The sequence below is a fragment of the Myotis davidii genome, unplaced genomic scaffold (assembly GCF_000327345.1).
Source record: "Myotis davidii unplaced genomic scaffold, ASM32734v1 scaffold37, whole genome shotgun sequence".
NCBI lineage: Eukaryota > Metazoa > Chordata > Mammalia > Chiroptera > Vespertilionidae > Myotis > Myotis davidii.
The window spans coordinates 2,823,335-2,835,158 of record NW_006289395.1 but is presented as its reverse complement, the minus strand read 5'-3'; the positions used below and the strand labels follow the sequence as shown (position 1 = coordinate 2,835,158).

Below are 11,824 nucleotides of genomic sequence, written 5' to 3'. Positions count from 1 at the left end.
GTAAATAATTTCCATGGAGATTTAAAAAAAAAGTCTGACCAACTATTCCACAGTATGTGTCAAAAGAAATAAAAGATAGAAAAGGTTCAAGCTGTTATGTGTTTAACAAAAATTTTAGTTAATAAGATGTATAAAAACTGTGATCACATTAATCAGTAATTTAAGCTAGCCAAAGACAGCTGTATCACACCAGATCTTAGGGACACACTGAGAGTAGATAGATTTCCTGTCATATTCAGCAACAGCTGTATACGTGGCAAAACCACCAAAATCCAATTCACGAGTATCTTGCTCATATGTGATAACCCACTCACCTCATTGCACAGAGTATTGTGGATAACAGGTCTTTCCTCCCACCTTAAATAAAAATATGTACCCACCTCATTAAAGCTACCGCTAGCCACAAGGATTTTCCCGTGAACTAGGAATGCACATTTGTGTCTCCTTCCATTACGCAGTGGAAACATGCATGGAACGTCACACGGCACTCTGCTATCCCCTCAGTGCAAACATATGAGTTGGAGATGTCCATGGCAAGAACTCCAGAAAAGGAACAGAAGTGTTTATATCTATTCTAAATCCTTTACTGCTCCCCCACTGTTCCATTACCACCCTAATCTAAGAATTCACTTTCTCTTTCATGTTTAGACTTCAAACTTTAAAAAAAATCTATCGCCTGTGTTTCCAAAATCCGGACCTAGGCGAGGAATTGTGCCTTAATATCTATCACTCATTGCTTCCAATTAAAGTGTTGGATCTAAAATTTATCACAGCTTCTCAATGGCTCTAAGTGCTAACAAATCAATTAGTCCTAAACTCCTCACGTCAGGCACATTCTGCCCTGCCAAGCCAATTTTATACACAGGAGAGTAAGTAGGAACCTGGCTTCGAATTCTGCGATGAATGATGCAAAAGCAAAGCTGGAGAAACAGCCTCAGAAGCCCTGAATCCCCGTCCCCTATCAAATGCCTATTAAAAAAAATCCAGATCATCCTCTGTCAAATTATTTATGGGTGACAACAAATATTTCTAATTATATCCATTCACAGCCACAGTCAGTGAATATTGTGCAAAGAGATTGCCAAAAAAAACATTTTGCCAAGTAGGTTCCTAGCTAGGACAGCTGAGGCGGTTGCTGTGTTTGCAGAATGGCTCTATAAAAGTAGAACCGAGGTGCCTCTGTCCTGTCCCTCCTCAAAATTCCTTAAGGTATGTATACGTGGAAGAGAACTTGCCAGTTTTGCATTCCTGGTAATTATTCACTTAAGGGAGATTGTTGTTTCCAAAATTTTCCAAATTTTAACTTTTCTTTGCAACATTCCTTAAGATGACTTTGTGCAAATAATTACTAGTGTTTTGTGATTAAATGAAAACAAAAATAAAAGAATTCCCATTCTCTTGTGTTTCTTTCAACAGTAGTTGTCTGCTTTGAGCCTGCCACCTTCTTCATCTGGTAACACGAGAGGTAAGCGTAATCTATTACTACACTCTGAAGAACAAAGGGATATCTGTATTGCTGGTCTGAAAGAGCTAACATTTTATATCTTAGTTTAGTAATGGGAATAGGATACAAGGAGCAGCTTCTCTTTAAAAATGGCATCTCATAACATTTTAACTGTTCAGACCATTTAACCACATAAAATGTAATGACTCTTGTCTTTTACATGTGTTAGAACTTCAGAAAGAATACAACGATCACATGTAACATTTCATGTGTGCTACCACTGCAACTTAAACAGTAAGAACATATCAGAGAGATAGAATGGTCATATCAACCAACAATGGGTTGATCAAAAAGTCAAAATTTCTAGGTGCCAGTCCAGGTTTTTCACTGACTCCAGTTGCCCTGTCAAGCCAGTTGGCATTTATGTATCATGAAATAGGGTGTTGCAGTGGAATTAGCACTAAGAAGTCCTAAAGTGAACTTAGGAGAATGGGACTCATGTCTGGGCACTACCACTTATACCTCTGTGTCACTGAATGACCCTTCCCTTTCTGAGCCTTAGTTTCCTTACCAGTAAAATGAGGAGGCTGGGGGACTGTTAAGGTCCCTCTGGCTCTTGCCATCTATGATCTGTCAGTGGTTTTCCAGGGTCTCCTCCCATAGAACCAAACACATTTAATGGACCTTCCCCAACTCTATGTATTGGGGTCTGTACTTTTTGTATTGTGTTAGGAATATGCATAATGATGCAAACCTACTACGCATTTAATAATTATTTTTTTAAAGTTTATATTTAAATACACGGCTATGTTCATTTATAAAAGAATAGAAAACTCTGCTTTGTGTAGGAGTGTTGCTTGTTGAACTTGAGGCAATTACCACCGGGCAGGTGAATTCAAGGACTTGTTGCAACAAGCCTGAGGATCTTGGGGGCTTGTAAGTCACAAACTTGGAAATGACTGATTTTGACACGAGATGGGAATGGTAACGTCCTTTCTGTGTTTTGTGGATATGCTGTATATGGTCATCTCTACATGGTAGTTAATTCAAAATTGCCTGATGCAAAAACAAATCTATAAACAAAAAAATAATATTTCTCCTCTGAAGAAAAAAAAAACACCCTAACACTGTTCCAATATCTGTCTCCTGCAAATGTCTAAATTTCATTGTGTCTTCCAAGAGAATTTTATAAGTATGAACTACACTGATTACAGAGATACAGTATGGAGCAAAGTTGACATCTAACAGCGCAAGTTGAGAGGAAGTTTTGATCAAGACTCCTTCTGGAAAGCTTATAAAAGGTTGACATTGTTGTCATTGACAATCAAGGCACTGCTTTCCACAAACCACCCTCTTCTACTCCATAAAGGCACCTTCTTTAACTCATCCCGTCCTTGCCATCAGGGCAAGAGGACTTATTTTCTCACAATTAATTTGTCAGTGGGAAAAAATTAAGTTTATTTTGGCTTGAAACTTTATACTGAATATTTCAGAAGAGATGTTTGGGGGATTGGTATTTTTTAAATAAGAGGAGGGGGAAGAGAGAGATTGAAAGAGACCTAAAACAATAAGAATCAGATAAAAAGGATCTGTATGCTAAAGTCCAGTTAAAAACAAAGAGAAGTATAGACTAAAAGTATATGATCACTACAAAAATTTTATTAAAACTTCAGATGCTTTTCTCCAACAACTTTTTAAAGTCATCTTTTGTTTAGACACTATTTCTGACTTCTGCACAATTTAAGAACTAATAAAAGATAACTTTGACTTAGGGTAAAATCATTTGTTGGATTTTCAGCTTTATTTTACTTACTTTCCCCTTTAATTATCTAATACTTGTCAGTTAACTAGGACTTTTGTTGATTAGATGCTTTCAACCTGGAAAATGTTCTCAAAGAACAAATGTGCCTTTCATACATCTAACTTTAATATCTTTTTACACGCAGTTTATACATCCAACTTTAATCATTAGAGGCAGGAAGAAAATTTGTTTAAATAATTGAGTGTTTTTAAGTAAGTTCATTTAGATTGTAAATCCATTGTTCAGTTATTTTCCATTACTTTGTATCATCACAATGTCAAAAATGGGGGTGTGTGGAAAAAAGGAAAGAAAAGAAAAGCATAAAGAGAAAAATTTCTGAACACACTTGGGGCATTACAAATGTTGCTGATTGAAACATCAATTCCTCCACATTTCCCAATTGATACAAAAGATAAAATGGAGGCTGAAAATGTCACAAAAATTAAGCTACCAATATGAGACTTTCAAATCAATGATCTAATCTTTCAGAACCTTTACATAGGACACAAGAGTGATCCTTAAAAGGAGGGGTGAGGCACTCGCTGTTTTGACTCAGTGGATAGAGTATCAGCCTGTGGAATGAAGGGTCCCTGGTTCGACTCCTGTTAAGGACACATGCCTGGGTTGTGGGCTCAATTCCCAGTAGGAGGCGTGCAGGAGACGGCTGATCAATGATTCTCATCAAATTATGTCTCTCTCTCCCTCTCCCTTCCTCTCTGAAATTAAAAAAAAAAAGGAGGGGTGAGGAAACAGGCATGGCCATGAAGCCCATTAACCACAGGTGAGAGTGACAGGGCAATGCCCACCCACACCCTGGGTCCCTATACAACTGGGTTTCTTCCCTCCAGGTACAACTGGTCCTGTGCTGTGTTGCCCTCAATAATCCGCAGCCATGAGTTCCGACTCTGAGATGGCAGTTTTCGGGGCGGCTGCTCCTTATCTCCGAAAACCTGAAAAGGAGCGAATTGAAGCCCAGAACAAGCCGTTTGATGCCAAGAATTCTGTCTTTGTGGTGGATCCCAAGGAGTCCTATGTGAAAGCAACAGTGCAGAGCAGGGAAGCAGGGAAGGTGACGGTCAAGACTGAAGGAGGAACTGTGAGTTAAAAAAAAGGAGGGAGCGGCATAAATGATCTTTTTCTCCTACTTAGTTGATACACATTGGCTCCTTCTTTTCTTTACAGACTGTCACAGTGAAGGACGATCAAGTCTTCTCTATGAACCCTCCCAAATATGACAAGATCGAGGACATGGCCATGATGACTCACCTGCATGAGCCCGCTGTGCTGTACAACCTCAAAGAGCGTTATGCAGCCTGGATGATCTACGTGAGCACCCGTTGACATTACTTTTCAATAACTTTATGAACTGTGTTAGCTAAGACGAATTAAAGACTTTAGTTTCAGACTTGGCTACAGCAATTTTATCTTAAGTAATCATTTGGTTAGTGTTGTAAATTCTGATGTATTTGAAAGTGTGCGTGTGAAAGCCTTCTACTTAAAACTGACTTAGTTGGAAAACTGAAGCATTTTGTGAAGCAGTGGGCCTTAGAGGGAGGCAGCAAATGGATGAAACCATTAAGCATTATGAGAACTTAAGGCTCAGGTCCCTTAAATGAATTACTTAGGTCCCTCTCTCCACGTTTCCAGGTCAAATTAATGAGGTGACTACTGACTGAGCTATCTTATCATTTCCCATAGACCTACTCGGGCCTCTTCTGTGTCACTGTCAACCCCTACAAGTGGCTGCCAGTGTATAACCCCGAAGTGGTGTCCGCCTACCGAGGCAAAAAGCGCCAGGAGGCTCTACCCCACATCTTCTCCATCTCTGACAACGCCTATCAGAACATGCTGACTGGTGAGCCAGCCCATAATTACAATTTCCATAACCACTTATAAATTATTTGTATACTGATAACACAGAAGACAAAGGACCAGTACTTTGAAAATAACATGTTCAGCTATGAACCAGGTGACTGATGGGATTGAAAATATCTAAGACTGTAGAAGTAACTACTACAAGGATCAGAAGCTATTATTCACTCACCTGATACTGATTATTCACATAGCTATTATGGTGAAATAATGCATTACATATTTTATCACATTAAAGGAAATGGAAGTTTAACACACTAATTAGCACATCTTTGGATACTTATTTTTAAAAAGAATTTGTGAAAATAGCAAAGCACCAATTGATATCGTTATTACTTTTGTGGAAATGGGGAGTTTTAGAAGACAAGTTTGAGTTTACAAGTACTGTATTAATCTATGTGCCAAGTTTTGTGGTTTTAAAAAACATCTTGGGTTTTGGTTTCTCTTTTGCAGATCGTGAAAACCAGTCCATCCTGATCACGTATGCATATTTCATGCCTTTATTTCCTGTTGAGTTCTGATCCTTGTAGTAGTTACTTCTACAGCCTTAGATTCTGACTTTTTCCTCTGTCTGGAATTGACAGCGGAGAATCTGGTGCAGGGAAAACTGTGAACACCAAGCGTGTCATCCAGTACTTCGCAACAATTGCAGTTACTGGAGAGAAGAAGAAAGAAGAGCCTGCTTCTGGTGGCAAACTACAGGTGGGTATGACGTTCAATTGGGGATGGAAGAACCAAAAGAACCACGGTACTTCAGAATCATGGCAGCCAATTGCATGCAATGCCAGATTGGGAAAATAACTCTTGGAAGGACTTGTAAGAATGAAATATATTGGCAGGTTCAATATGCAAAAGTTCTCACAACCATTTAATTAGGGGGAAAGGTGGGCCTGAGGATATGGAAACCAAGACCAGACACTGAAGTGTTGCCCTCCCCACAATTTGTCCTCCTTCTCACTCATTTTAGAAAATCTTACCCAAAAGTTACAGGCTACTATAAAAGGGGAAAGAAGAGTCGGGAAGATCAATGAGAAGTTACTTTAGCAGACTAAAACTCATCTTTTGTAGAGTTTCTCTATCTATCTTATTCAATTATCTTAAGGGGACCCTTGAAGATCAAATCATCAGTGCCAACCCCCTACTGGAAGCCTTTGGCAACGCCAAGACTGTGAGGAATGACAACTCCTCTCGTTTTGTAAGTTTCCTGGTCTTCCTTTTCATGTGAGAATTAGTACTGCCTCTCCTATACATCTGATAGCAATATCTTTTGCATCTATTTGTCCACAGCTATAAAGAACTACTGTCTGTCTTTTAATACGTACAATAAGTTCTCCTTTGCCTCTTTAAGGGTAAATTCATCAGGATCCATTTTGGTGCCACAGGCAAACTGGCTTCTGCAGATATTGAAACATGTAAGTTAATAAATATTAGTGATGGAGTATCTTTTTCTTTGGTGTACATATTAAAAATCTTACTTTCATCTTTTTTCCACTGTGACCTTTTCTGTTAAATGTGCCTAATCTCACTTTCTAGATTTGCTTGAGAAGTCCCGAGTTACTTTCCAGCTAAAGGCTGAAAGAAGCTACCACATATTTTATCAAATTATGTCCAACAAGAAACCAGAGCTTATTGGTAAGAAATATCCTTGATTTCTACCAAGAAATAGTGACAGCCCTTCTAAAGAAGTCCCTCTGAAATATTTTTATAACCAAAGTAACTCTGTCTATATTTCTTTTCCATGTGTTCAGAAATGCTTTTGATCACCACCAATCCATATGACTTTGCCTTTGTTAGTCAAGGTGAAATCACAGTGCCTAGCATTGATGATCAGGAAGAGCTGATGGCCACAGATGTAAGTAATAGATACAAAGCAAGAAAAGCCAAACTCATTTTCCAGTGTACAACACTCTCCTCTGTTAGAGTAGACAGCATTAGCAGGAAGAATATAAATAGGCAATACTGCCTGTCAGGCTTTCCTTTCCCTGGAATAAAAAGGTATTTCAATGCCCCTGCCCACCAACATGTATTAGAAACTTCAAATGTCTATAATAAATCTTAGGTCCTTGTCATTCCTTGGCTAATTGACTCATTTTTTCTCTTATCAGTTATTTTTGGTTAATTTTTGTGCTCCAATAGTGATGTTTCTCTTCTATTTTATGGCAGACCCTGGACCCAAGAATCTGAGAAAGATGTCAGAAAGAAATGGGAAAATATTTTAAATTTTTTTGTAACTAAATATGAAATCCCCACATTTCCTTTATAATCGGATGAAAACACAAAATCTTTTCTAAGTATACCTCTAAGGGCTAATTATATATGCCTCACCTCCCTATGCAGTATAAGAAGAAATGGATTATCTACCTCAATAATATTCTTTTTGGGACTCCATGAAGCCTTTATATTTATTTTTGGAACTACAGATTTTCCCTCCCCCCTCTTTTTTAAAGGATTATTACTCTGGCTTATTTTCTTTATACATATTTTATGTTTTCATCTGAATTTCTGAATTATCAATCTTCTTTGATTATTAACTTTAATACCAATAGGAATATCCCAATATTCCCAAGATAGAACCTTAAAGTTCCTTGCAATTATAATTTTAAAATATTATTTTCAAGGAGTCTGTGAACTATGTGTGTGCCTTTATCAGCTCTTTCTCTATAACATATTGTATATGTATGTCCAGACGTGATAGAGTTGAGAAAGATCCGCTAGTCAGAAGTTTAAAAAAATGTAGCAGTCTCGCTCCAGGACTTCTGTAGTGATGTCTAAATTCTGTAGATAGGTAGTCAGTAAGCTGGGGCCAGAAGGCAATAGTCTGAGGAAAGAGGAAACAGAGTGGTAAATAACCATACTTTCCTCCCTGTGCCTGCCCCACTGAATAAGACTTTTCAAAGCTTGGCAGGGGCAATTAAGAAGGGAATCAAAATCTGATAGAGAAAAAAAGACACAGATATATTTCAATAAAAGAAGAAATTTCTTTCCACAAATGTCTGTTCCCTACATGAACAACGATCAGGTAAAGTTCACTGCCAGGTATCTCATGGTCAGCTGTGGCCTGATATCAGACAGGCATGTGGAGAAAAACTCAGGCCATTGCTGCTGTCCTCATATCCTCCTCCCAACTGCATCCTTCCTGCGCCTTAGGGTGGAAAGGCAGACTCTGAATATGTATTAAGTTAGGACAATGTAGGAGAAGAAGGAGCAAACACAGACTTGTGAGGCTGGAGAAATGAGCAAGAAAAGCCCCGAGACAGTAAGAAGAATGCACAGGGAGGCCAGGCTAATAATGTGGAGAAATGGGAAATGCACTGCCTCTGAGTCCTGACTGAGTGGGTGTGGACAAGTCATATAACACCTTTACTGTCCACATGACTCAATCGGAAGGCATACATACCTCTGGGTGTTGCTATATAGAACAAAATGGTGATGCCTTTTGAAAATGAAAAAGTGTTAGTCAAATATAAGACAGTGTGATGAGAAAAAAGTGGGAGGAGTATCCTAAGTCTGCCATAGTGGTAATTGTGAGGTGAATTAAATTCAACTCTTTTCTCAGAGTGCTGTGGACATCCTGGGTTTCAGTGCTGATGAAAAGGTGGCCATTTACAAGCTCACAGGAGCTGTGATGCATTATGGGAACATGAAATTCAAGCAAAAGCAAAGGGAAGAGCAAGCTGAGCCAGATGGCACTGAAGGTAGCACTCCCTGTTGATACCTTTCGATTGACAGAACTGACATCATCAGCTCCTCAGAGACGTAGACCATATTTCCATTTTCTTTGACTTACCTGGTGATGGGAGAAAGTATTAGGGGGAAGAAATGACATACTACCTGGTGTTTTACATGCTGAGCAGGTTTGTGGAGATGTGATTTCTGCCCATTCCATTCTTCATTGACTTATTGCCAGCTAGTATTTGCTATTTGATTAAAATATTTATTTCAGTGAAAAAATAACAGATCTAAAGTTTGCTGTCACTACACCCCTAAGTTAGAGTTTCTCAAATTGCTTTTATCATGGCCCACTTTAGGTATGTTTTAAATATCACAGAGCACCAATTATCCAAGTTCCAAATTATCATCCCCCCCAAAATTACTAAAATTAGCATGAAAGGTGGCAATTTTGAAGCTATATCAGCAAATGAATGTTTTGCTACATTACTCTTCAAGCAAAAATATTTTTCCTGTGTCACTGTCATTCACAACTTCAGTTGTATAAGCCTTGATTGGTTTCACCATCCTCACCTTGTTCATGCAGTTGCTGACAAGGCAGCCTATCTCCAGAGTCTGAACTCCGCTGATCTGCTCAAAGCCCTCTGCTACCCCAGGGTCAAGGTCGGCAACGAGTATGTCACCAAAGGCCAGACTGTACAACAGGTAAACATGACTTAAACCTCCAGATTCATTTGAGCCACAGGAGACTTAAGGGCCCATCATTATTTTCAACTAAAAAACTAAATTATCTTTGTTCTTAAAGGTGTACAACTCCGTGGGTGCTCTGGCCAAATCCGTCTACGAGAAGATGTTCCTGTGGATGGTCACCCGTATTAACCAGCAGCTGGACACAAAGCAGCCCAGGCAGTACTTCATTGGGGTCTTGGACATCGCTGGCTTTGAGATCTTTGATGTGAGTAATGAATTTATAGAAAATTAACAAATGCAAATCCCCGGTCATTTAAAGCATAGAGCATTAACAAACAAGTTGGGGAGATTGGTGGACTGGGTGAAGAAGGTAAAGGGATTAAGAAAAAAGAGCACTCATAGACACAGACAATAGCATGGTGATTAAATGAGGGGAATGACTTGAGGGGAGAGACAGAAGAGGGTATAGGGGCTATATGATAATGGAAGGAGACTTGTCAAGGGGTGATGAGCATACAATATAACATATAAATGATTTATTATAGAATTGTACACCTGAAATGTATATAATTTTAGTAACCAGTGTCACCCCAATAAATTCAATAATTATTTTAAAAAGGGGTGCATGATGAGGGTTTTCAGGAGGTAAGACTTAAAAATTATGGGTTGGGTGGCTAGATTATGAAATACTTTCTTATATTAAAGATTTAAAAATTCATATGATAAAAAAGAAAAAATGTGTGCTCTGCTACACATTGTTGAGTAAACATCAGTCAGGTGGTCAAGCGAAGTTGATTCTGTCATTCAAGTCTATTACATCTTGCCTTTCTACCTACTTTTTCTATAAATTATTGAATGGGATATTAAAATCTTCACCTATCAAAAAAAAGTACAAAATGGAATTTGTACTAAAGAAGAGTCTTTGGAGAGATGTGACAACTAGTAAATAGGTATAAATAGAAAAGAAAGTTTTAGTCTTTTAAGTCTAGAAGTCTCAAAATTGACCCATGAATGGTTAAAGTACTCAACATCAATCCCAGATCCATGTAGATGAGCATAAAAACACTTTCTTAAATGAAATGAGGATATTTAAAAGATGTCTTCATTTAGCAGCATTTTGCCTGATAAGCATGATTTCAAGCAGCTACTTGAGAAGCAAAATACCGAGGAGTCAATTCTCTTTTGTTTAGAATTATGTCATATGTTAAGAAAACAATCCAAACCTTTGTAATTTAATAAATTATATGCCTTAAATTCAGAAGGAAATATTAATAGCTGCTTTATAGATTACAACTACTTAAGTTATCAGTAATTTCCTATATCTATTGTTTCCTACAGTACAACAGCCTGGAGCAGCTGTGCATCAACTTCACCAACGAGAAACTGCAACAGTTTTTCAACCACCACATGTTCGTGCTGGAGCAGGAGGAGTACAAGAAGGAAGGCATCGAGTGGACGTTCATTGACTTCGGGATGGACCTGGCTGCCTGCATTGAGCTCATTGAGAAGGTTTGTATGACTTTTCAAGCCTTTAGAACATGACGAAAAAATAGTCCACATTCCTATGTTTGAAACCACAATCCCAGTTTTCAAAGAACAAGCAGTAGCATTTTATGGTGTATCTGTGCACTTTGATCAGCTGTGAGGTGTGTCACAAGTGATGTTATTAATGAACAAAGTAATTTGTAGAAAATGATTACAACACACACATGTACACAGTCACATTTATCCCACTTAATCACTTCATTTTCCCTGTCATTCCTATATGATCTTTTTAAAAAAATTTCTTTATTGATTAAGTTATTACATATGTGTCCTTATCCCCACATTACCCTCCATCCCCCCTCTCATGATCTTACCCCACTGGTGTCTGTGTCTGTTGGTTAGGCCTATATGCTTGCATATAAGTCCTTTGGTTGATCTCTCCCTCTTACCCCCACCCTCCCCTACCTTCACTCGGAGGTTTGGCGGTCTGATCGATGCTTCTCTGTCTCTGGATCTGTTTTTGTTTATCAATTTATGTTGTTCGTTATATTCCATAAATGAGTAAGATCACGTGATATTTATCTTTCTCTGACTGGCTTATTTCACTTAGCATAATGCTCTCCAGTTCCATCAATGCTGTTGCAAATGGTAAGAACTCCTTTTTTACTGCAGCATAGTATTCCATTGTGTAGATACCACAGTTTTCTAATCCACTCATCTGCTGATGGGCACTTAGGCTGTTTACAAATGTTAGCTATTGTAAATTCTTTTTATAACTCAATAATACTCTATTGTCTGGATATACTACAGTTTATTTAGCCATTCACCCAGTGACAGACGTCTTGCTTGTCTCCAAGTTTTGC

General features: G+C 38.3%; 1 protein-coding gene across 1 annotated transcript in view; it reads left to right on the top strand.

The window, feature by feature from the left end:
- Positions 1-1,189: 1,189 nt before the first annotated feature.
- The window catches only part of MYH4 (myosin, heavy chain 4, skeletal muscle), a 28,410-nt gene continuing 17,775 nt past the window's right edge, over positions 1,190-11,824 (top strand). Inside the window, 15 exon segments of the mRNA XM_006761725.2 lie at positions 1,190-1,209; positions 1,417-1,465; positions 4,094-4,341; positions 4,428-4,571; positions 4,944-5,100; positions 5,571-5,598; positions 5,702-5,819; positions 6,220-6,312; positions 6,466-6,529; positions 6,651-6,749; positions 6,866-6,969; positions 8,674-8,812; positions 9,373-9,491; positions 9,592-9,741; positions 10,815-10,985. Of these exon segments, the coding sequence (XP_006761788.1) occupies positions 4,138-4,341; positions 4,428-4,571; positions 4,944-5,100; positions 5,571-5,598; positions 5,702-5,819; positions 6,220-6,312; positions 6,466-6,529; positions 6,651-6,749; positions 6,866-6,969; positions 8,674-8,812; positions 9,373-9,491; positions 9,592-9,741; positions 10,815-10,985 (1,590 nt within the window). The 5' untranslated portion in view covers positions 1,190-1,209; positions 1,417-1,465; positions 4,094-4,137.